Source organism: Poecile atricapillus, chromosome 4, assembly GCF_030490865.1.
Source record: "Poecile atricapillus isolate bPoeAtr1 chromosome 4, bPoeAtr1.hap1, whole genome shotgun sequence".
NCBI lineage: Eukaryota > Metazoa > Chordata > Aves > Passeriformes > Paridae > Poecile > Poecile atricapillus.
In genome coordinates this window covers 75467504-75491281 of record NC_081252.1, presented here as the reverse complement: position 1 = coordinate 75491281, position 23778 = coordinate 75467504, and the positions used below count along the sequence as shown (strand labels likewise).

General features: G+C 53.3%; 1 protein-coding gene across 4 annotated transcripts in view; it reads left to right on the top strand.

Annotated features, from left to right (window-relative positions):
* EXOC6B (exocyst complex component 6B) overlaps positions 1-23778 on the top strand; it is a 282178-nt gene that overhangs the window by 126241 nt on the left and 132159 nt on the right. For all 4 annotated transcript variants that reach the window (XM_058837776.1, XM_058837775.1, XM_058837778.1 and 1 more), the window contains one exon: positions 6204-6272. In XM_058837776.1, the coding sequence (XP_058693759.1) occupies positions 6204-6272 (69 nt within the window). The remainder of the gene's footprint in view (positions 1-6203; positions 6273-23778) is intronic.

The window sequence follows — 23778 nt, the reverse complement described above, 5'->3', positions numbered from 1 at the left end:
CCAAATTAACCCTCAAATCCCTAATTAACTCTCGTATCCCAAATCAATCCTCATATCCCAAAATCGCCGTCATATCCCAAATTTATCCCAAATTAACCCTGAAATACCAAATTAACCCTTGTCTCCCAAAATCACCCTCCTATCCCAAATTAACCCTGGTATCCCAAATTAACTCTCGTATCCCAAATTAATCCTCGTATCCCATATTAACCCTCGTATCACAAAATCATCCTGGTATCCTGAATTTATCCCAAATTAACCCTCATATCCCAAATTAATCCTCGTATCCCAAATTAACCCTCGTATCCTGAATTTGTCCCAAATTAACCCTGGTATCCCAAATTAACCCTGATATCCCTGGTGGCAGCCAGGGCCGCTGGTTTCCATGGAAAACTCGTCTTCCAGGGGTTAAAAGTTCTGCAGGGATTGTTCAGCCCCGCTTGCAGGAGGGGTTTGGGTGTTCCCAGCTCCGGGAACGTGCCTGCCGCAGGATTTGGGAATGGGATTGGGATGTTCTGTGCATGGGGAAGTTTTGGGATGAGATGAATCCATCCTTTGTTCTGGAAATCAGGAGGGATGGAAAGGGGAGGTTGGGCTGGAGGGGGTGTCAGGGGAGCCGAGCTTCCCTGGCATCGGCACATCCCAAAAATCCGGGATTTATGGATTGTTGGGAGCGCTCTGGCTCAGGAAATGTGGGAATTTCTTCGGAGCTAAAGGTGGATTTTTAGATGTGTCTGAATATTGAAATGTCGGATGGACACCTGGATTTGGGAATATCAGCCAGGGCAGGAGCGCCATGTGTGAATCCAGGCAGAGGGAGAATTTCATGGAGTCATGGAATGGCTTGGGATGGAAGGGAACTTAAAAATCATCAATTCCACCTCATCCATGGGGCAGCTCCCGTTATCCCAGGTGGATCCAATCCCAATGTGCAGGATATTCCCAGGGATCCAGGGGCAGCCCCAGCAAATCTGGGAATTGCAGAATCCCAGGCAGGAATTCCTTGCCAAGATCCCAGCCCAATCTCCCCTTTCCCTTGGGAAGCCATTCCCTGGCTCCTGTCCCTGCAGCCCTTGGCCCCAGTCCCTCTCCAGCTCTCCTGGAGCCCCTGCAGGGACTCTCAGCATTCCCTGCATTTTGCCCTTCTCCAGGGGAACATTCCCAGCTCTCCCAGCCTGGCTCCAGAGCAGAGGGGCTCCAGCCCTGGAGCAGCTCCGGGGCCTCCTCTGGACTCTCTCCAGCAGTTCCAGGTTCTCCTCCTGGATGGAATTCCATATATTCTGTATATTCCAAGCCCTGTATTGGATATTCTGGGAAGATTTTGAATAATTGAATTAATATTTCTTCTTTCACAAAGCTGCACATGCAGAAGAGCTGATCTTGTTTTGTTTGTTTTTTTTTTCTTAAAACAGACTATAAGATAATATTTATTACATTATATTAATAATATATATTAATAATATATAATTAATAATATTAATTATATACTAAAATAATATTATTATGAAAATGAATATATATATATATATATAATTATGAATTAATGGTATCTTCACCCCCTGCATAAAACCCCCCCAGTTTTGCAGGCTTCTCTTTATTTCCAACAAAGTTCCCTATGGAAATGAGCTGATTTTCCTTGCCTGATCCTGCTGCTCCTGATCAGGAATTCTGCAGCTGCTCCTGGAGATGGGAGCTGTGTGGAATGGCCCAGATGATTTTTCCCGAGCCTGTGTGTGGGCTTGGAAGTTCCTCCAGAAATTCAGAGCCTGAAATTGTTGCTTTGATTGAATTTCTCCAGGGGGAGTCAAATTGTTTTGGCCAAATCCCGATTTTTTTTTTTTCGTTCTTTATCAGAGCAAGTTTTCCGTGGAGGGTGGATCTGAGCGGAGCGAAACCGTTTGATCCCAGATTGCAATTCCCTGGAAAACCTTGCTTGGAAGGGGGTGTGGAGGGTTGAGAGATCCCTCCTCCCTAAAAACCCCGGTGGGGGCACTGGGCAGGAGCTGCCCTCGCTCCAGGCGTCTCCAAGGGTTTTTCCAGGGATTTTGGGGCTGGAAGTGTTTCTCTGTTTAATGCTTTACTGATTCCAAAAGGAATTTTAGGACTCATGGCTCCTAATTCTGGAGGAATAAAAGGAGGGAAAAGCCGTGCCTGAGGAGTCCTGAGGAGCTGGGCTGGGGGTTTGGGAGCTGCTCTGGGATTTTGGAAGTCCTGGGGGGTTTGGAATGGGAATGAAAGGGGTGAAAATCGGGATTAACTCAGTGGAAGTGAGGCCTCGTGTGCAGGTGTCAAAGTCCTGGGAAAGGGAAAAGGGAAAAGTTGTGAGAGGGATGAGCCTCGTTCAGAGCCCTTGACCTGGATTCAGCTGGGATCAGGGAATCCTGGAATTCTTTGGCTGGGAAGGAACTTAAATCCCATCCATTCCCACCCATCCATGGGCAGGGACAGCTCCCACCATCCCAGCTGGATCCAATCCCAATGTCCAACCTGGCCTTGGGCATTCCCAGGGATCCAGGGGCAGCCCCAGCAAATCTGGGAATTGCAGAATCCCAGGCAGGAATTCCTTGCCAAGATCCCAGCCCAATCTCCCCTTTCCCTTGGGAAGCCATTCCCTGGCTCCTGTCCCTGCAGCCCTTGGCCCCAGTCCCTCTCCAGCTCTCCTGGAGCCCCTGCAGGGACTCTCAGCATTCCCGGGATTTCTCCCTTCTCCAGGGGAACATTCCCAGCTCTCCCAGCCCTCAGGTGGGATGTGCTGAGCAGCCCAAGGGGACAAGGGAAGGGTCTCAAGTGATTCCAGTCCCATTCCCTGCTGGGAATCCTTCCTCTCTCCCGGTGATCCAGCCCTGCCCGGCCATGGAGAGCAGTGCCAGGGAGGGAGGAGAATCCCAGGGATGGGGATGAGCCAGGGGATCATCCAGGATGAAATCCATCCAGGGATTCATTCCCTTTGCTGCCTTCATCCCTCTGAGCCTCCTCCTTCCCCCTCCTGCACCCCTGGGCTTTTTTGGGCGGAGATTTTTGGGATCTCAAGGTGATCCCGGTGCTGCAGGATGGGATTCCCACATCCAGCTCCTGCCTTGGAGCTGTTCCTGGAGCAGCCTGGGATGCTGGGAGTGTCCGTGTCCCTGTGCAGGGATCAGAGGGGGAATTTGCATTTTGTGTCTTTGGAGATGTTCCCTTGGCACTCCTTGGCCCGGGCTGAAAGCTCCGGCACCCAAAATCCCGGGAAAAGGGAGTGTTCTGTTGCCATGGGGCAGGAGAACAGGCAGGGATGGAAGGCCCGATGGACAGCCCTTGGAATGCTGTTGTTGTTGTTTTCCCGGGATTTAATGAGGCTGGCAGGGAGGTGGGATGAAGAAAGGGGAGCTCGGGGCTCAGGGAGCATTTCCAAGCCCAAAGTGCCCCGGGCAGGGTCCTGCAGGAGCGGGGATGGGCAGGGAAAAGCGGGATTTGGGGAGCAGCTCCTGGAAATGGAGCTGGGAAAGGACGGCGGGAAAATCAGTCCTGGGGCTGCAGAGGGTCCAGGCTGGAGCGGGAACGAGGGATCCCAGGATCCCAGCCTGGTTTGGGATGGGGGATCCCGATGGAGGGAGCCTGAGGAGATCCAGGATGGGATGGGATGGATTTTGTGGGATAAACTCCTCTCCCAGGCAGGACTGGAGTTAAAGATCTCCTCGGTGCAAGGAAGATCAGATCCCAGCACTGCAGAGTTCCTGGCTGGAGTGGGAACGAGGGATCCCAGGATCCCAGCCTGGTTTGGGATGGGGGGAGCCTGAGGAGATCCAGGATGGGATTCCCACCCCCAGCTCCTGCCCCTGGAGCGGCTCTTGGAGCAGCCTGGGATGTTGGAAGTGTCCATGACCATGGCAGGGATGGGATGGGGTTCAGGCTCCCATCCCAAACCAGGCTGGGATCCTGGGATCCCTCCTTCCCTCTCCAGCCAGGATCTCTGCAGCCCCAGGACTGATTTTCCTTGCACCAAGGAGATCCTTTAACTCCAGTCCTGCCTGGGAGAGGAGTTTATCCCACAAAATCCATCCCATCCCATCGCTGCCATGGTCATGGACACTTCCAACATCCCAGGCTGCTCCAAGAGCCGCTCCAGGGGCAGGAGCTGGATGTGGGAATCCCATCCTGGATCTCCTCAGGCTCCCCCCATCCCAAACCAGGCTGGGATCCTGGGATCCCTCCTTCCCGCTCCAGCCAGGAACTCTGCAGTGCCGGGATCTGATTTTCCTTGCACCGAGGAGATCTTTAACTCCAGTCCTGCCTGGGAGAGGAGTTTATCCCACAAAATCCATCCCATCCCATCCTGGATCTCCTCAGGCTCCCTCCATCGGGATCCCCCATCCCAAACCAGGCTGGGATCCTGGGATCCCTCGTTCCCGCTCCAGCCTGGACCCTCTGCAGCCCCAGGACCGATTTTCCCGCCGTCCTTTCCCAGCTCCATTTCCAGGAGCTGCTCCCCAAATCCCGCTTTTCCCTGCCCATCCCCGCTCCTGCAGGACCCTGCCCGGGGCACTTTGGGCTTGGAAATGCTCCCTGAGCCCGGAGCTCCCCTTTCTTCATCCCACCTCCCTGCCAGCCTCATTAAATCCCGGGAAAACAACAACAGCATTCCAAGGGCTGTCCATCGGGCCTTTCATCCCTGCCTGTTCTCCTGCCCCATGGCAACAGAACACTCCCTTTTCCCGGGATTTTGGGTGCCGGAGCTTTCAGCCCGGGCCAAGGAGTGCCAAGGGAACATCTCCAAAGACACAAAATGCAAATTCCCCCTCTGATCTCTCCTTCCTCCATCCCACCCTTCCCAAATTCCCTTTTCCATCCCCGCGCGCGGCTCCCGGCGCCGTCGGAGCCTCCCCTGGCGCCTCTTCCCGAGGGGAAAATCCGGGAAAAATCAAACCCAAATGGAGCTTTCAACCCAATCCAACGTGAAGTCCAAAGAATGAGTTGGGATTTTTCCCTGTTTTTCGCCTTTTTTTCCCCACTTTTTTGTTGCGTAAGCAGCAGCGGGGATGGTGCCAGGATCCGTTGGATTCTGTGCTTGGAATGAGCATTCCGTGGGATTTCACTGGCGCAAAACCGACGTTAAAGGACATTTTCCTGCTTCCAATCCCTGAAAAGATTGGGATTTTTGGGCAGATCCCAGGAATTCCATGGATTTTTCCATCCCTGGAATCTTGGCTTTGCCCTGACCCTGCTGCCCTCACCTAGAAATGATATTTTGGAGGGAAAAACTTATTTAAATGTGATTTTTTTTTTAGAGTTACATTCACCTAAAAGTAATTTTTAAGAGTGGAATTAATTTAAATTTGAATTTTTAAGAGTTATATTCACCTAAAAGTCATTTTTTAGAGTGGAATTTATTTAAATTTGAATTTTGTTAGTTACACTCACCTAAAACTGATTTTTTATTTTTTGGAGTGACACTTATTTAATATTTGAATTTTTTAGAGCAAAACTCACCTAAAACTGATTTTTTTTTTGAGTTACACTGATTTAGGTGTGATTTTTTAATAATTTTATTCACCTAAATGTAATTTTTTTAGAGTGGAATTTATTTAAATTTGAATTTTTTAGCGCAAAACTCACCTAAAAGTGATTTTTTTCTGGAATTACACTGATTTAGGTGTGATTTTTTTACCCTTTCATTCACCTAAAGGTCACTTTTTAGGGTGGAATTTATTTAAATTTGATTTTTTTAGAGCTAAACTCACCTAAAAATGGCTTTTTGGATCTATGTAATTCTTGCTAAAATATTTGGATAAATTATTTTTATATAATTTATAATAAAACTGCAATTTCTGTGATTTTGTAGTCATTTCATTTACCTAAATGTGATTTTTTTAGAGGAGAATTAATTTTTATTTGGATTTTTTTAGGATTTCACTTCCCACATTCGCATTTTTTTGAGGCATCCTTATTTATCCATAGAAATTTATGGATTACACCCACCTGGGTGGGATTTTTTTGGAGTTACACTCCCTTAAATTTGATTTTTTTTGGCAGTTTCATTCACCTAAATGTGATTTTTTGTAACGACAAACCTATTAAAATGTGATTTATTTTAGGATTTTGCTCGTTTTTCTTTGTTTTTTTATTGCTCCATTTACCCATAATTAAATTTCTTGGAGTTCTTCTTCCTTTTCCATGGAATTTTGGTGCGTTTCCCACGTTTTTCATGGATTTTCTCCCTGTTCCAGGTGCCGGGAGCCCAGGATTTGGTGGATTTCTCCCCAGTTTATCGATGCCTCCACATCTACTCCGTCCTGGTGAGTCAATCCCGGATTTTCCCGCTCCGGGGAATTCCATGGATCCGCTCCTCCCTCCTTTATCTGGAATACGCATCCCTGAGGGAGGGAAAAAACCAGGGATGGATGGATTTGGGGAAAATCTGTGGAATTCCTGTGGATTTCCACGGAAATGCAAAGGGAATTTTCTCCAGCTGTCCCAAATCCTGGATTTTTAATGTCTTTATATTTCTTAGTTGTTTGATTTTCCTCCGAAAATTCCTCTTGGGATGCAGAAATTTCAATATTCCATGGAAAGGGGGGAATTTTGGGTGGGAATTGTTTGGATTCTGGTGCCGTTTTCTCCAAGGAAAATGAATTATTCCATGGAAATGGGGGAATTTTGGGGCAGGAATTGTTTGGATTCTGGTGCTGTTTTCTCCAAGAGTTCTTTGGATTCATTAATTTTGTTATTCCATTGAAATGGGAAAGTTTGGGGAAGAAATGATTGGATTTTGATGCTGTTTTCTCCAACACTCCTTGTTTGAATCCAGGAATTTTGTTATTCCATGGAAATGGGGGAGTTTTGGTCAGGAATTGTTTGGATTCTGGAGCTGTTTCCTCCAAGGAAAATGAATTATTCCTTGGAAATGGGGGAATTTTGGGGCAGGAATTGTTTGGATTCTGACACTGTTTGCTCCAGCAATTCTTGTTTGGATCCAGGAATTTCGATATTCCATGGAAATGGGGGAATTTTGGGCAGGAATTGTTTGGATTCTGGTGCTGTTTCCTCCAAGGAAAATGAATTATTCCATGGAAATGGGGGAATTTTGGGGCAGAATTGGTTGGATTCTGACAGTGTTTGCTCCAACAATCCTTGTTTGGATGCAGGAATTTCAATATTCCATGGAAATGGAGGAATTTTGGGCAGGAATTGTTTGGATTCTGGTGCCATTTCCTCCAAGAACTCTTTGGATTCATTAACTTTGTTATTCCATTGGAATGGGAAAGTTTGGGGAAGAAATGAATGGATTTTGATGCTGTTTTCTCCGAGGATTTATCTTTGGATCCAGGAATTTCAATATTCCATGGAAATGGAGGAATTTTGGGCAGGAATTGTTTGGACTCTGGAGCTGTTTTCTCCAAGGAAAATGAATTATTCCATGGAAATGGGGGAATTTTGGGGCAGAATTGGTTGGATTCTGACAGTGTTTGCTCCAACAATCCTTGTTTGGATGCAGGAATTTCAATATTCCATGGAAATGGAGGAGTTTTGGGTGGGAATTGTTTGGATTCTGGTGCCGTTTTCTCCAAGAATTCTGTGGATTCATTAACTTTGTTATTCCATTGAAATGGGAAAGTTTGGGGAAGAAATAATTGGATTTTGATGCTGTTTTCTCCAAGGATTCCTCTTTGGATCCAGGAATTCCATTATTCCATGGAAATGGAGGAGTTTTGGGGCAGGAATTGTTTGGATTCTGGTGCTGTTTGATCCAACAATCCTTGTTTGGATCCAGGAATTCCATTATTCCATGGAATTGGGGTTGTTTTGGGCAGGAATTGTTTGGATTCTGGTGCTGTTTTCTCCAAGGAAAATGAATTATTCTGTGGGAATGGGGGAATTTTGGGCAGGAATTGTTTGGATTCTGGTGCTGTTTTCTCCAAGGAAAATGAATTATTCCATGGAAATGGGGGAATTTTGGGGTGGAATTGGCCGATTCTGGCGCTGTTTTTGTCAGGAATGTGTCGGGGGAGCAGCAGATCCATGGGCAGATCCGTGGGATGGATCCAGGTGGGATTGGCTGTTCTGGAGCTGGGAATGCAGCAGGGATGGGATCAGAGGTTGGATATGGGGAAAATTCCTTTTTGGGGAGGCTTTTCCAGCAGGGATTCCTGCAGGGACCCTCGGGGACATGGGGCAGCGGTGGCCTCAGGTCCCAGAGGATTTTTCCCACCTCAAGGATTCCCTGGAGAGGTTCAGCTCCACCTGGAGCAGGGACCACTCTCCACTCCCATCCCTAAAAACAGGAACGAGCGCTGACACGGAGCAGAAACGGGAGCTGAGCTCCAGGGAAGGTGTTTTAGGGAATTGGGAGCAGGAGGAATTAAAAAAACCACAACTCCCTGAGCAGCAAATTGCCCTTTTCCTGACCTGGGCCTGAATCCTGCCTGGATTTCCAGGCCCAGCTCGGGTGGAACAATGTCAGAGATCCTGCAGAGCACGGAGGGGAAGGATCATAATGTAATAGTTCCCCAAAACTCCCAATATTTGTCATTTACAATAGCGTTATCTCGGAGCTTGGCCCGCAGTTAAAAAGGCCCACGTTGAATAAACATTGAGATATTTATTATTTTTAGTGAAATCGACCTTCCAGTCACCTCGGTTTTATGGCTGCGCTGCTTATAAATTCCCAAAGGATTATTTGCAAACTCCTGCTCCTATCTGGCAGCCTTATCAGCAGGGCAGGAGTTCACATATTGTACCGGGGGGTCAGCCCGCGGTCACGGGCTTCCAGAGGGGGCCAGGCACCTGTAAATCCTGCAAATCCTTCCCTCGGCAACCAAGGCGAAGGACAACATCCAACAGGCACGGAGACTTTTCCAGGAAACGCTGAACTTTGGCAGGAAGGGCAGAGCAGGGGGAAAGAAAGTGAAGGAAGGTCAGGCGGGGGTTAATTGAGAGCTGGACCTTGGCGTGGTGGCGGCTGCGGGGCAGGACGGGCTCTCCTGGGATGTTTTATGGGATTGTTCATCCCAATTCCCTTCCTGGTGAGGAAAAGGCTGCCTGACGCTGTCCTGAGGGAGAGACGGGTGTGGATCGCTGCAGATATCGAGCAAAACATCCCAACTTCTGCAGGGTGCTCCATCCCAAACCAGACTGGGATCCTGGGAATGGATCTGGGATCCTGGGAATGGATCCCTCGTCTTCAGGGTGCTCCATCCCAAACCAGTGTGGGATTCCAGGAATGGATCTGGGATCCTGGGAATGGATCCCACACCTTCAGGGTGCTCCATCCCAAATCAGTGTGGGGTTCCAGGAATGGATCCCACATCTCCAGGGTGCTCCATCCCAAATCAGTGTGGGGTTCCAGGAATGGATCCCACATCTCCAGGGTGCCTCCATCCCAAACCAGTGTGGGATTCCAGGAATGGATCTGGGATCCTGGGAATGGATGCCACATCTTCAGCGTGCCCCATCCCAAACCAGACTGGGATTTCAGGAATGGATCCCACATCTCCAGGGTGCATCCATCCCAAACCAGTCTGGGATTCCAGGAATAGAACTGGAATCCTGGGAATGGATCCCACATCTCCAGGGTACCCCATCCCAAACCAGTGCAGGATCCTGGGAATGGATCCCACATCTTCAGGGTGCTCCATCCCAAACCAGTCTGGGGTTCCAGGAATGGATCCCTCATCTCCAGGGTGCCTCCATCCCAATCCAGTGTGGGATCCTGGGAATGGATCTGGGATTCCAGGAATGGATCCCACATATTCAGGGTGCCCCCATCCCAAACCAGTCTGGGATTTCAGGAATAGAACTGGAATCCTGGGAATGGATCCCACATCTCCAGGGTACCCCATCCCAATCCAGTGCAGGATCCTGGGAATGGATCTGGGATCCTGGGAATGGATCCCTCATCTCCAGGGTGTCTCCATCCCAATCCAGTCTGGGATCCTGGGAATGGATCCCACACCTTCAGGGTGCCCCATCCCAAACCAGTGTGGGATCCTGGGAATGGATCCCTCATCTCCAGGGTGCCTCCATCCCAAACCAGTCTGGGATCCTGGGAATGATTTAAGGAGGGGACTGGGGGCAGATCCAAGGTGTGAGAATTTTAGGATCAGTTGCCGAGGTCAGGCCTGGTTTAGATCCTGAGCTCTAAGCCCAGCCCAGGTTCTGTTCAGCCTTTTCAGGTTCTCGGGGATGTTTTATGGGATTTTATGATTTTATGGGATGCCAGTTCCTTTCCTGGTGAGGAATGGCCTGCCTGAGGGGGAGATGGGAGTGGGGAGACTTTGGATCTCTGGGAATTGGGATAAAACATCCCAACTTCTTCAGGGTGCATCCATCCCAAACCAGTCTGGGATTTCAGGAATGGATCCCTCATCTCCAGGGTACCCCATCCCAAACCAGTCTGGGATTTCAGGAATGAATCCCACATCTCCAGGGTACCCCATCCCAAACCAGTCTGGGATTTCAGGAATGGATCCTGCATCTTCAGCGTGGCCCATCCCAAACCAGTCTGGGATTTTAGGAACGAATCCCACATCTCCAGGGTACCCCATCCCAAACCAATCTGTGATTTCAGGAATGAATCCCACATCTCCAGGGTGCCTCCATCCCAAACCAGTCTGGGATTTTAGGAACGGATCCCACATCTCCAGGGTGCCCCATCCCAATCCAGTCTGGGATTCCATTAATGGATCCCTCATCTCCAGGGTACCCCATCCCAAACCAGTGTGGGATCCTGGGAATGGATCCCACATCTCCAGGGTGCTCCATCCCAATCCAGTCTGGGATTCCAGGAATGGATCCCACATCTCCAGGGTGTCTCCATCCCAATCCAGGGGACGGTTTAGGAAAGGATCACTGGCAGCAGATCCAGGGGTTTCAGGCTCCTCTGGGCTGCTTGGAGCTGATCCTGGGCCACCTCAGGCCATCCACCTGCCGCTGGCCGCTGCCATCAGCCCCGTCCCCTCCCGGGGAGCGGCACCAAACGGGGCCGTTCTGCCCCAGAGAACAAACCCAGGGCGATTTTCCACCATCAACGGGTCCATGTCCCCACGTTTCCCCCGCGCCAGGCGCGGTGCCGGGGCTGCTTTGATCGATATCCAAGAGCAAGGAGGAGAGGGGAGGCCTGGCCCAGCTGGTTTTATCTGCGGGAGCATCTGAGCAGCTGCCGAGCGCCTCGGCTCTCCAAGGCACGGGGCTGGCTGAGCTTTACATAACAGAAAATGAAAAGCAGTTTTGGGTTTCGTGTTTCCCGTAAGCTGCAGCGAGGCAGAAAGTGAACCCGGAGCAGAGAGGAATGAAAAAAAAATAAATAATAATAAATAATAATAATAATAAAAATTAAGCCAAAAAAAAAACCAACTCAAGGCAGAGTGGGCTGTGCTGAAGCTCCCAAAAAGTTGTTTTGGGGTGATTTAAGTCCCTTAAACCCCTCCCTGAGCAGGGCTGGTGCCTGTTAGTGCTCATTTGGGCTCTGCCTCGGCGGGGTGGGTTTTTTTAGCTTTGTGCTAATTGCTTCCCAATTACTTTGAGGTTCTTCACATGTTCCTGAAGACACTGGGATTGACACTCCCAGCTCTTTGATCCCAGCTACAAAGGGGTCATTTTAGGGGAAAGAACAAGTGTCCAAAAACAGAGGCAGCAGCGCAGGGAGAAAAAGGGAGCGGGTTCTGAGGTAAAAAACAGCCTTAAAACTGGAGCTGGTGGAGGGTTTCTGGAGAATCCAGAGCTGGATAATTTAGATAAATGGGAGCTGACAGGGATTTGCTATAAATTTGTCCTATCTCACCGCTGACATTTTTATCTGTGCTGCCTCTCCCCCAACCCTCGAGCTGCTTTGATGCACAAAATGCATTAAAAAGGTTTAAAAAAGAAGTGTACTGTTAATAACAACTCCCCCCCTATTTCACTGGAAACAATCCGTGTAGGAATATCTTGTCAGGGTGGATAGTCTGTATCCATTCGGGACAGCTGTCCTTGGGAATTTTAGGGAAGGACAAGGTTTGTATCTCTTTGTGTGGATGGCCTTGGGAAGAGAAACAAGGTTTTCTTTTGGAATTATCGCTGGAATCACAAGGTTTTGCTGTAGGAGCTGCTCAGGGGGTCCCTGGGCTCCAGGAATTCCCAGATTCCATTGGAACTGGGAGATCCCCTGGATCCTGGTTCTCCTCCCAGCCCTGCACTCAAATAATTGTAAATCCTGCGGCGTGATGCTGCTGGTGCTGCCTGCCTGAATCCTCCTCCTCCTCCTCCTGCTTTCTGGGGATTGGGACGCTGCTCCCGCTCCCTTCCCACCCTCGGAGGGGCTCAGCATTCCCACCAGGAATATTTGTCAGAGAGGGCAGGAGAACGGGAGTTGTGCTTGCAGGGTGCAGGGTGAGATCAAACCAAACCTTTTTTCTCTCCGGAGCTCCACTCCTTCCTTTTATCCACAACACAAATTTCCCCCACTGTGGAAACTCTGCGCTTCTCCCATTTCAGAGCCCCCCTCTTGACAAGTTTTCCTGGGGAACCTGAAAACTTTATTTTATTTTTAATGGAAAGGAGCGAGGCGGGGGGAGAAAATAAAGAACTGCCCGTGGCGAGTCTCCGGTGACTCCTTGTCGGTGTCAGGCACTTTGCAGCCTGTCCCGTGGCCGTGTCCTGGCATTTCTCAGCGGCTGCTGGCGGGGCTGGTGGCTGGAGATAGCCGTAAACAGCTCTGAGATCACAGGGCAAGGCTGGGGGAGCCACTTTGTGCGCGGCGTCGATAAGGCCACAGGAAAAGCCATTAGAGCGCGGCGGTGTCGGTGACCCGCGATAACCGGGCTGTCCTACGTGCCGATGGAGCCTGGCCAGCGCGGGAAGACGGGGAATTGTCTTTGAACCCCCCCCTGAGCCGCTTCCCCCCGCCACAGAAAGCCACGAGAAGCGCTGGGCTGCCATCAAAGAGGAGAAATCAGCGCTGGGTTCTGCTGTGCTGATACGATGGCAGGGATGGAAATGTTCCGCGCGGAAAGCAGACGTGGAAAGGGGAGAGGGGGGAAAAGAGCCCACCCTGAGCCAGGGAGGTTTTCCTGTAAATCCTCGTCACCTGAGGGCAGGGAGAGCAGCAGGGATGTCCCAGGGCTGGAGTGGTCGTGGGGAATATCCTGGGAGTTGGGATTTAGGGCTGCTTCCATCCCGGTCCCCTCAATCCCGTCCTGCTCTCGGTGGCCAGCTCTGTCTGCCCTGAGCGGGGGAAATCCATGGAATCTGCGGTTCATGGGATCATTCCATGGGGAGGGACCTCCGGGGGGTTCTGGTCTGACCTGGAATGAGGAGGGATGGGATACTGGGAAGGAATTCCTGGCTGGGCTGCAATTCCCAGATTTGCTGGGGCTGCCCCTGGATCCCTGGCAGTGCCCAAGGCTGGGTTGGACACTGGGATTGGATCCACCTGGAATAGTGGGAGCTGTCCCTGCCCATGGATGAAGCTGGATGAACTCTCAGGTCCCTTCCCACCCAAACATTTCCATGATTCCATGGAAGCAGCTCTGAGATCAGCCCAGGCTGGTCAGGGCTTTATCCAGTCTTGTGTTGAAAACCTCCAAGACTCCAGAACCTCTCTGGGAACTTGTCCTGCCCTGCCCTTGTCCCCTGTGCTGGCCCTGCTGGGGCACCTCCTGTGCTGGGACAGCCCTGGAGAGCCCTGGAGGGACTGGAGCGTGGCCAGGGCAGGGAATGGAGCTGGGAAAGGGCTGGAGGATTCCTGAGGGAGCCGGGAAGGGGCTGGAGAATTCCTGAGGGAGCTGGGAAGGGGCTGGAGAATTCCTGAGGGAGCCGGGAAGGGGCTGGAGAATTCCTGAGGGAGCTGGGAAGGGGCTGGAGAATTCCTGAGGGAGCTGGGAAGGGGCTGGAGAATTCCTGAGGGAGCTGGGATGCGGCTGGAGAATTCCTGAGGGAGCTGGGAAGGGGCTGGAGAATTGCTGAGGGAGCTGGGAAGGGGCTGGAGAATTCCTGAGGGAGCTGGGAAGGGTCTGGAGAATTCCTGAGGGAGCTGGGAAGGGGCTGGAGAATTCCTGAGGGAGCTGGGAAGGGGCTGGAGAATTCCTGAGGGAGCTGGGAAGGGGCTCAGGCTGGAGCAAAGGAGGCTCAGGGGGAATTTCTGGCTCTGCACAAGTCCCTGGCAGGAGGGGACAGCTGGGGGGGATTTGGGATCTGCTCGCAGGGAACAGGGACAGGAGGAGAGGGAACGACCTCAGGGGAGCTCAGGGTGGATTTTGGGAATATTCCTACATGGAAAGGGTGGTCAGGCCTTGGAAGTGCTCAGGGAGGTTTGGAGTTCCCATCCCTGGAGGGTTCCAGAGCCCCTGGATGTGGCCCTTGGGGACAGGGGCAGCGCTGGCCCTGGCAGGGCTGGGGGAGTATTCAGACCCAATGATCTCAAAGGTCTTTTCCAACCTTAAAAATTCCACAGTTCTGTGACTTTTCCCTCGGTTTGGGATCACTGAGGAGTTCCTGGGGGCTCTCCTGTGGCTCCTGTGGGTCACTGCCACCAGAGTGGAGCCAGGGCGTGTCCCAGGACAGATCCCACTTGTCACCAGCTCCATTTGGGGGGCAACTCCCTGATCCCAACCCTCTGGAACTGACCACCCCAATGATCATTTATTTATCCAGCTGTCCCTCATCCCTGCAGGGACATCCACCTTTAGGTTTGGGAATATTGTGGAAAAGCACATTAAATCCTGGCTGAGGTCGGGGACGCCCTCTGCTTTTCCAGGATCCCCAAATCCTGCTGTGCCAGCGCATCCTTGCCATAATTCCTGCTTAAATCTGTCCTGGTTTTCCCCACTCCCTTTCTCCTCCATTCTCCTGGAATTCCATCCCAGGAGGACTCAGCTCAGGGGTTGAAAGTTCTGGAACTCCTCCCATCATTTTTTTCAGCCTTTACTGCCACATTCAGCTTCCCCCACGCCTTTCCAAGGTCATTTTTGTAAGGAATTTTAGCCACCCTGGAGCTGCTGGATGCAGGGAGCTCCAAGGCCATCCAGGGATTTTGTTGGGAATGTTCAGGGTCCAGCTGAACCACCCTGAATTCCAGCATTGTGCAGGCGTGGGAAGGCTCTTCCCAAGATTTGCTGTTTCCGGGCTTTGGGGCTCAGGAGGGTCCCAGGAATGTTTGGAAAATGCCTCAGCTGCCCCTGAGGACTCTGCGATGGTGTCCAGAAGGGAGATATCTCAAAAATAACAAGTGATAGGGGCGGAAGTGAAGCGATTGGGAAGGAATTTCCGTGGAGAACGTTGGTGTTCCAAGGTGAAACTCGGTTTAGCACAAAGGGAAATGGTGAATTCCCACTCCTTTCCCATCCTCTGGTTATGGATTCAAACCGTAATGGAATGGTTTGCCTTGGAAAGGACCGTGAATCCCACGTAATCCCAATGGCAGGGGCACCTAATTCAGACTGGAACAGCTCACGGGAATCTTGGTCCAAGTCTAAATTTGCTGGATTTGAGGTTAAATCAGGAATCTCCGAGCCTTTTCCATGTAAATTTTGTGGATCTCCAAGGCTGGAGGCTGCCCAGCCTCTGGGTGCTCCAACATCTCACCACCCTCTGTGGAATTAGTTTTTCCCCATTTCATTTATTTTAACCCCTCCTCCTGCATTTTGTCCCATGCTCAGGTTTGCTGTGATTTTCCAAGGGGATCCTGGATCCTGAAATCTGGGATTGGATGTGCTTCCTCAGCCTTCTCCTTCCCCAGCTGTCCCAGTCCCTGTGTTGATGCTGATATTCCACATTTAGGGTTTATTTTGGCTCCTAAAGCTGAACTAAAATCTCTCTCTGTGCCACTTCTTGGGGACGTTTAAAGACCCAAATCCAACCCTGGGGAGCAGTTCCATTTTTTCCTGATTATCCCTGAAATTGGAGGTCTTGCCCGTGCTGGCATTGGCTGCAGCTGTGGGAATCATGGAAAAAGGGAAGGAGTAGGAGATGGAAGCAGCGCTGGGAGAGCTGTGTCCCTGCGGCTGGGAGCAGAGGATGTGTGAGAGGGAACTCTGGGATTGCTTGGAGAGGCTTTGGATGGTAAAACCATGGAATTGTCGAGGTTGGAAAAGCCCTCTGAGGTCACCCGGTCCAGCCTCTCCAGGGCCACCACGTCCCCAAGTGCCACATCCAAGGGCTTTGAGATCCTCCAGGGATGGGGACTCCACCCCTGCCAGGGCTGGAAAACCCTTTCCATGAGGAATTTTCCCTGATTTCCAACCTCCTCTGGCACAGCTTGAGGCCGTTCCCATTCTCCCGTTGTTCCCTGGGAGCAGATCCCGACCCTTCCCGGCTGTCCCCTCCTGCCAGGGATTTCTGCAGATCCAGAAATTCCCCCTGAGCCTCCTTTGCTCCAGCCTGAGCCCTCCTTGGGCTCAGCTCAGCTGAGCTCAGCCTATTCCCTCCGTGAATAAACCCCAGGGGATTCTCCTGTGCAGCCCAGGAACTCCAGGCTGTATTTCCCTTTTTTTGGGGGGTGTTTGTGGGGGGCTCTGGAGCTGTAAATTCCCACCCCAGCTCCATCCCTCCCCGGCAGGGCTGGGAGCCCAGCTGCAGCCGCTGCTTTCCTGCTCTTTATGTTTCCCATCCTAAAGCCCTATAAGCACCGGGAGCTGGGAAATGATTCCCATCCTGTTTGCAATAAATCCCTGGTTTTATGAAGGCTCCCGAAGCAGCCTGGACACGAATTCTCCGCGTGTTTACAAATATTTGCGCAGGAAAAAGGGGCGAGCAACGTCCAGGACGGGCTTCTGACGCATATTCCCCCCTGTTTCAGTCCTTTGTTCAGGAAAACCTGGAAGCCAGGCTGGGTCTGCACAATGAACAGTTCCGGGAGCGGCGGGAACGGGAGAAGCTCCCACAAAAAAAGGGATTTTGGGGCCATGTCGTGTGGAAGGGGACGGGAAAGCTCCGAAATGGCCGTACACAAAATTCGGGGTGTTCCCAAGGGCGGCGTTGCCCTCGGAGAGGGTTTTCCTTGGATCCTTTGGAATCCACGGGGGAGAAAAGGAACTCTTTTATGGTTTGGAGGTGGGAGCTGGAGGTCTGGGGGGACTTGTGATCTTCGGGTTTCACCTTTTTGTGGGGGTTTAATCGTCTCCTCGCAGCCCACAGGGGCCGCGTGGGGAGCAGGGATTTGGCTCTTCCCCGTCTCTCCCCGGCCGTGGTTGTGGTGTGGGATTGAAACCCCACGGAATCCTTCAGGATACGAACTTGTTGGGAAAACCAGAGGCTTGAAAAGCTGCTCCTGTTGCATCTTGTCATGGTTTCAGGTATTAACCAAAGGACAAGGGCGGATCTGTGTAAGAACTCTTTATTGGGATGCTCCAGGACGTGTTTTCCACAGGTGTTGGGTGGGAAGGTTCATCCTAGTTTTGTTTCTAGACCCGGGAAGTGCTCAGAGCCAGGTTGGGCGGGGCTTGGAGGAGCTTTGGATGATGGAAGGTGTCCATGCCCACGGCAGGGGGTGGAACTGGGTGCTCTTCAAGGTTCCTTCCAACCCAAGCCATTCCAGAAGCTCCATAGGGAAGGGGATCCCCCTCCTCACGGCACCACGGACAAAGGGAACCGCTGGAGATCGCCGTGTCCAGCTCCCCGTGGAGCTACAGGGGGCTCTCAGGTCCGTGTCCCCTGGGGATGGAGCTCCACAGCTCCTCTGGGCAGCCTGTCCCAGTGCTGGATCATCCTCCCCGGGGATTTCCTGGGAGTTTCCTTGGGAATTCCTGTGTTTCAGTTTGTCCTGAGCAGGGTCTGACTCTGCCTTCTCAGTTCCCCCCTTTGGTGCCTGTCCAAGAAGGTCCCTCAGAGCGGTGGGGGCAGCCAGGGAGGGGCTGGACGTGGCTCTGGTGGAGTTTTGTCTGGTCAGACTCGATGATCTCAGCGAACATTTCCACCCTAATCATTCCCATGCTCCTGGGACTCGCAGCATCCATCCAGCTCCTCCTGCAGCTCCTGCAGCTCCTGCAGCTCAGCCATGGCCTCATCCCTGCTGGCAAAGGTTCCGTCCAGCCACTCCAGGACCCGCTGGTGCCTGGACATCAACCCCAGCTGCCTCAGCCCGGCCTCGGTCAGCCGGCCCACCCTGGCCCTGCCAGGGGCCGGCTCCGTGCTGTCCCTGGTCGTCTGGGTGTCCTGGGTGCTGGGGACGCTGCGGCTGGTGGCCGGAGCCCTGCTCTGGACGGAGGTGGAGGGTGCTTCTGGCGTGGGGGACGGTGGCCGGCGGCCGGTGCCGGGGTCACGGGCGGGCCGGGCGGGCGCCGGCGCCTCCTGGGCCGGCCTGGCGGGGGGCACGGCCACCTGCGGGGGACAGAGGGGCAGTGAGGGTGGCCCTGGCTGCTGTCACAGCTCCTGGCCTGGGGAAGGTGCTCGGTGCCATCTCCAGGGGTGTCCCAGGGCGCTGTGGTGGCTCCCGGTGTCCCACCCGGGCTGGGTGGCCCTGGCAGCCTCATCCCATGGGGGAACTGGCCCTGGCTGCCGTGAATCCCACTGCACCTGTGTCCCCCCTGCACCTGAGTCCCACCTGCACCCGTGTCCCACCTGTGGTTTGTTCCCTGTATCCCACCTGATTCCCTGTGTTCCACTTGCAGTTCCCTGTATCCCACCTGTGGTTCTCTGTGTTCCATCTGTGGCTCTCTGTGCCCCACGGGCAGGCAGGAGGAGCCATGGGAAGCATTCCTTGGCCCATCCCATCCCATCCCATCCCATCCCATCCCATCCCATCCCATCCCATCCCATCCCATCCCATCCCATCCCATCCCATCCCATCCCATCCCATCCCATCCCATCCCATCCCATCCCAGTGTCCTGTCCCATCCCTTTCCTCACCTGCCCCCTTCTCCGGGAGTTCGGCTGTGCCTTCTTGGGCTGGGATTTGGGATTTGCCTTCTCTGCCATCTCCGTGATCCCGAGCCTCAGAGGGCTGGGGGGATCCTGGAGGGATCCTGGGAAGTGCGGGAGGGGCGTTCCTGGTAGTGTCCCCGTGGCTCCGGGGTCACAAAGGGCTCTGGGCACGGCCCCATGTCACAAAGGGCCCTGGGACACCCCGACTACCACGGCACTGTCTGCATCCAGCTGGAGCTGGCTGGGATTAGCTGGAACTGCCTGGAATTGGTTGGAAATGGTTGGGATTAGTTGGAATTGGTTGGGATTGGTTGGAAATGGTTGGAATTGGTTGGAAACAGTTGGAGCTGGCTCAGGGGCAGCCACAGCTGCTCTGGGCACCCTGTGCCAGGGTCTCCCCACCCTCCCAGGCAGGAATTCCTTGCCAAGATCCCAGCCCAATCTCCCCTTTCCCTTGGGAAGCCATTCCCTGGCTCCTGTCCCTGCAGTCCTTGGCCCCAGTCCCTCTCCAGCTCTCCTGGAGCCCCTGCAGGGACTCTCAGCATTCCCAGGATTTTGCCCTTCTCCAGGGGAACATTCCCAGCTCTCCCAGCCTGGCTCCAGAGCAGAGGGGCTCCAGCCCTGGAGCAGCTCCGGGGCCTCCTCTGGACTCTCTCCAGCAGCTCCACGTCCTCCTGCTCTTGGCCCCGGGGCTGGGGCAGCTCTGCAGGTGGGGCCTGACCTGAGGGGCTCCGGGACACAATTCCCACCTTTCCTTTGGGATCAGCCCAGCCTGGCCCATTCCAGCCTCATCCATCCCAAATCCTCCTCCCAGGGCTGCTCTCCATCCCTCCCTTGCCCATCCAGCCGGGATTGGTGCTGGCACTGCCCTGACCCTGGTTCCAGACCTTCCACTTGGTTTTTTGCCCTTCCTGATGAAGTTCCCACTCTCCCACCTGTCTGGGTTCTCCGGGTTCCCCATCCCTTCCCGAGTCCTCTCATCCCCTGGCCATTCCCTGCCAACATCCAAGATGTGCTTTCCACTCCTCCCAGTGTGACCTGTGGGACTCTGTGGCCTCCACAGCATTCCCTTCATCTGGAATTTTCTGTTTGGATCAGTTTTTGTGGATTATTGCCTCAGGAAGGGGCACGACCCAAGCTGGAAAAGGGCTGCCAGGACCGGGGGTGCAGCTCCTGCTGGATGTGCTGGGAACAGGAGGTTTATTTACGCGTTGATCCTGTTTTAATTTCTCCCTGCTCGCCCTGCTCCTGCCAGGAGAGAACACAACAATAAAGATGCAAATGTGATTTTTCCAACCCAAACATTTCACGGCGGAGCTGTGGGAGCGAGCTGAGGCTCCTGGCCGGGATGGGGATCCAGGCAGAGGGAAAACAAAGGGCTCTGACCCCACATCATCTCACAGAAACTTCCCCATTTTGGGATCTTTTCGGCTCTCAGGGAGCCCAAACCCCAGAGCACTGTGGAAAACGAGCAGGATTTGGTGCAGGTTGTGTTCCCTTCCCAACATTTCCCTTCCTCCTCCCTCTGGTCCTGCCCTTCATCCTCCTCAAGGACTCATCCTGCTTTTCCCCTAATTGGAGGTTAGTTTTTTCCCCCCTCATGGATGGGAGCCCTGACAAGAGCTGATAACTCTGGGGGTTGGATCCTTCCTTTCCGGGCTCCTGAGCGATTCCCAGCGCTCCCTCCCTTCCTTCCCAGAGCCCGCACACGGAGCTTTCCCCACCAGCAGCGTCCTCCAGGGCTTTTCTGCACGCTGGCCTCGCGTGGAAGACCCTGTGGGGCTCGTCCTGAATCTGTTTGTTTCCCTGGCAGCTCGTTCCTGATAAAGTTTTAATGGATTTTAAATTTATCATGAAACAGGCCCAGGGCCGGCATCCGGCTCCGCTGGTTTTTACACCGGGAAGTGTCGGGCTGGGATTTTCCTTGGGGAGAGGTGGAGGAGAAAGGCACATCCAGGTGTGTTCAGCCTTGCAGGGCACCTGGGAAGGGCCAAAATCCCAACCTGGGAATGTTCAGTGCTGCTGCCGGGGATAACGAGGAAATCCCTGTGGACATCATCGCTCTGTGACTTCTCCAAAGCCTGGCTCCGGCAGGGGAGGGAGAGGGTTAGGGTGGGAACGGCTCTGCGGGGTTTTCCAGATGGAAAACACAGGCTACTTGTTCAGTTTAGGTCAGCTGGAGTTATGGGAAACAGATGATGGCCGCTGCGGGGCCGGGCTCTGACAGATCCCCCATTGTTGAGCACCGGGATCCTCCGGAGCGGTGCCGGGCGCGGGTCCCTGGAGCTCCAGATCCAGGGATTTGGTTCATCGGGAGGGATTGCACTGAGGGAAAGGCTGGGTGAAAAACACGGGGGGTTTCTGCTCCAGGGATTCAATCCGGGCTCCCAGGAATGCTTGGGGGGATGTTCCCGGTGAACACCTTGGATCCTGTGTGGGGAAGGTGTTTGTGAGCAGTTCTGGAGTCATGGAAGTGGGGAGGGACCTTAAATCCCATCCCACTCCCATCCATGGGCAGGGACAGCTCCCATGGTCCCAGCTGGATCCAATCCCAATGTCCAGCCTGGCCTTGGGCATTCCCAGGGATCCAGGGTCAGCCCTGGGAAATCTGGGAATTGCAGAATCCCAGGCAGGAATTCCTTGCCAAGATCCCAGCCCAATCTCCCCTTTCCCTTGGGAAGCCATTCCCTGGCTCCTGTCCCTGCAGCCCTTGGCCCCAGTCCCTCTCCAGCTCTCCTGGAGCCCCTGCAGGGACTCTCAGCATTCCCTGCATTTTGCCCTTCTCCAGGGGAACATTCCCAGCTCTCCCAGCCTGGCTCCAGAGCAGAGGGGCTCCAGAATCCTGGAATGGGTTGGGTTGGAAGTGACCTTAAATCCCATCCCATTCCCACCCCATCCATGGGCAGGAACACCTTTCCCTATTCCAGATTTTTCCAAATCCCATCCCAACCTGGCCTTGGGAATTCCCAGGGATCCAGGGGCAGCCCCAGCAAATCTGGGAATTGCAGAATCCCAGTCAGGAATTCCTTGCCAAGATCCCAGCCCAATCTCCCCTTTCCCTTGGGAAGCCATTCCCTGGCTCCTGTCCCTGCAGCCCTTGGCCCCAGTCCCTCTCCAGCTCTCCTGGAGCCCCTGCAGGTTGCTGTAACCCTTCTGAAGTGAGTGCCCCTTCCCTTGGGAATCTCTTGGAATTTCAGCCCTCTGGAATGCAGGGGCCTGATCCTGGTTAACTCCAAGTGGGATAAACCAGGGGCTGAGCTTTCCTTCCCTTGCAGCATCTGGAAGATTCCACCTTTCCCAGGCAGCCCAGGAGCTCCTTGCCCTTTCCTGGGGCGGATTTTGGGCCCAGCTCATTCCCGTGGGGAGCTCTGGGAGCAGGGAGGGGCAGGTGGATCTGGGAATGTTCAGGGTGCCGGGAAGTTTTCAGCAGGAAAGAAGGAGATGTGGAAAAGCCTCTTTGTGGCAGCAGAAGGGCTCTGGTTCTGTCCTTGGAGCTGCTCCATTTGGGAAGGGCCGGATCCGTTCCTGGTCCTGCTCATCGCTCCGGACACGCCCGCTGTCTCCTGATGGATTGTGCCAGCTGAAAACAAAATCCAAGCCATGGAAAATCGGGAAAAGGAGCGGATCGTGGGCTGTGTGGGAATGCTCTGCTGGCTGCTGCCCCTCACGGATAACCTGCAGGCTCTGGATCCTGGGAGCAGCTTTGTTCCTGTGTTTCTCCAGCCCTCTGGAGCAGCAGCGCCTGGGAAAGCCGGAGCCGTCACCCTGGAGAGGTTGAATGTCCCTCTGGCCTGGCCCAGCCCTGTGCCCAGCGCTTCCCAAGGAATTCCTCCCTCCAGCTCTTCCAAAGGGAGCGTTGGAACATCCCGAAAGGCTCCTGAGGGATATCTCAGGGAGGATTGGAGCTGTTCTGCTCCTGCTGGATGAACAAACCTCTTTAGATTCCCGGGAATTGGGGTGGGGGATCCAAACTCGATGTTTCAAGGCTGGACACGTGTCTGGTGTTGATCCAAGCAAAGCTGTCTTTTAACTGGGATGAAGGGATGGGAAATCCATCTTGGATTTGGGCTGGATTGAGGAAAAGCTCTCCTGGCTGAGCAGAGGAGCAGAAGAAACGATCTGGACTGAACCCCTGCACTGCCCTCCTTAAAATGAGCTGAGCAGCACCAAGGACACGGAATTTCCCTCCTGGCATTCCAGGAAAAACACATCTCCATTCCCACTGGAACCTCCGAAATGGGATTGAAGTGGAATTTACATCTCAGGTTGCTCGGAAGATTTGCTGTGGCTGAGCTTCCCTCAGCCTGAAAATCCCTGAAATTCCCTGGATTCGGGGGTTTGTGCCTCCACACGGATGCTTCCCTTGCAGCTGGGATGCCGGAGTTTGGCCCGGATTGGGACAGACCAGATCAGAAAATAGGGAATGGTGTCAGTCTGTGCTCCCAGGGAACAGGGACAGGATGAGGGGAGCAGCCTCAGGCTGTGCCAGAGGAGCTTTAGTTTGGATATTGGGAAGAATTTCTCCATGGAAAGGGTGGTCAGGCCCTGGAAGTGCCCAGGGCAGGGGTGGAGTCCCCATTCCTGGAGGGATTTAAAATCCATGTGGATGTGGCACCTGGGGACAGGGGACAGTGGTGGCTTTGGCGGTGCTGGGAATGGTTGGAGTCGATGATCTCAGGAGGTTTTTCCAACCTCAGTAATTCCATGATTCCAGGAGAGGCTGGAATTGGATCTGGCCAGCAGAGTCTCCTGCTCCAGGGTGTTCCCTGTGCCCTGAGGATGAGGAGCATTCCCATCTGCTCCTCCAGCAGGGTTCTGGTGTGTCCAGGAGTTCTGCAGTTCCTTGGAGAGCTTCTCTCCTTGTTCCTTCCCAACAAATGCTGTGCCTCAGGATCCTGGAGCTCCTGGATCTGCTGTGTCTCCTCCCAGTTGTGCTTTCAAAGGTGGAAAACCCTTTCTCCTGGAAGC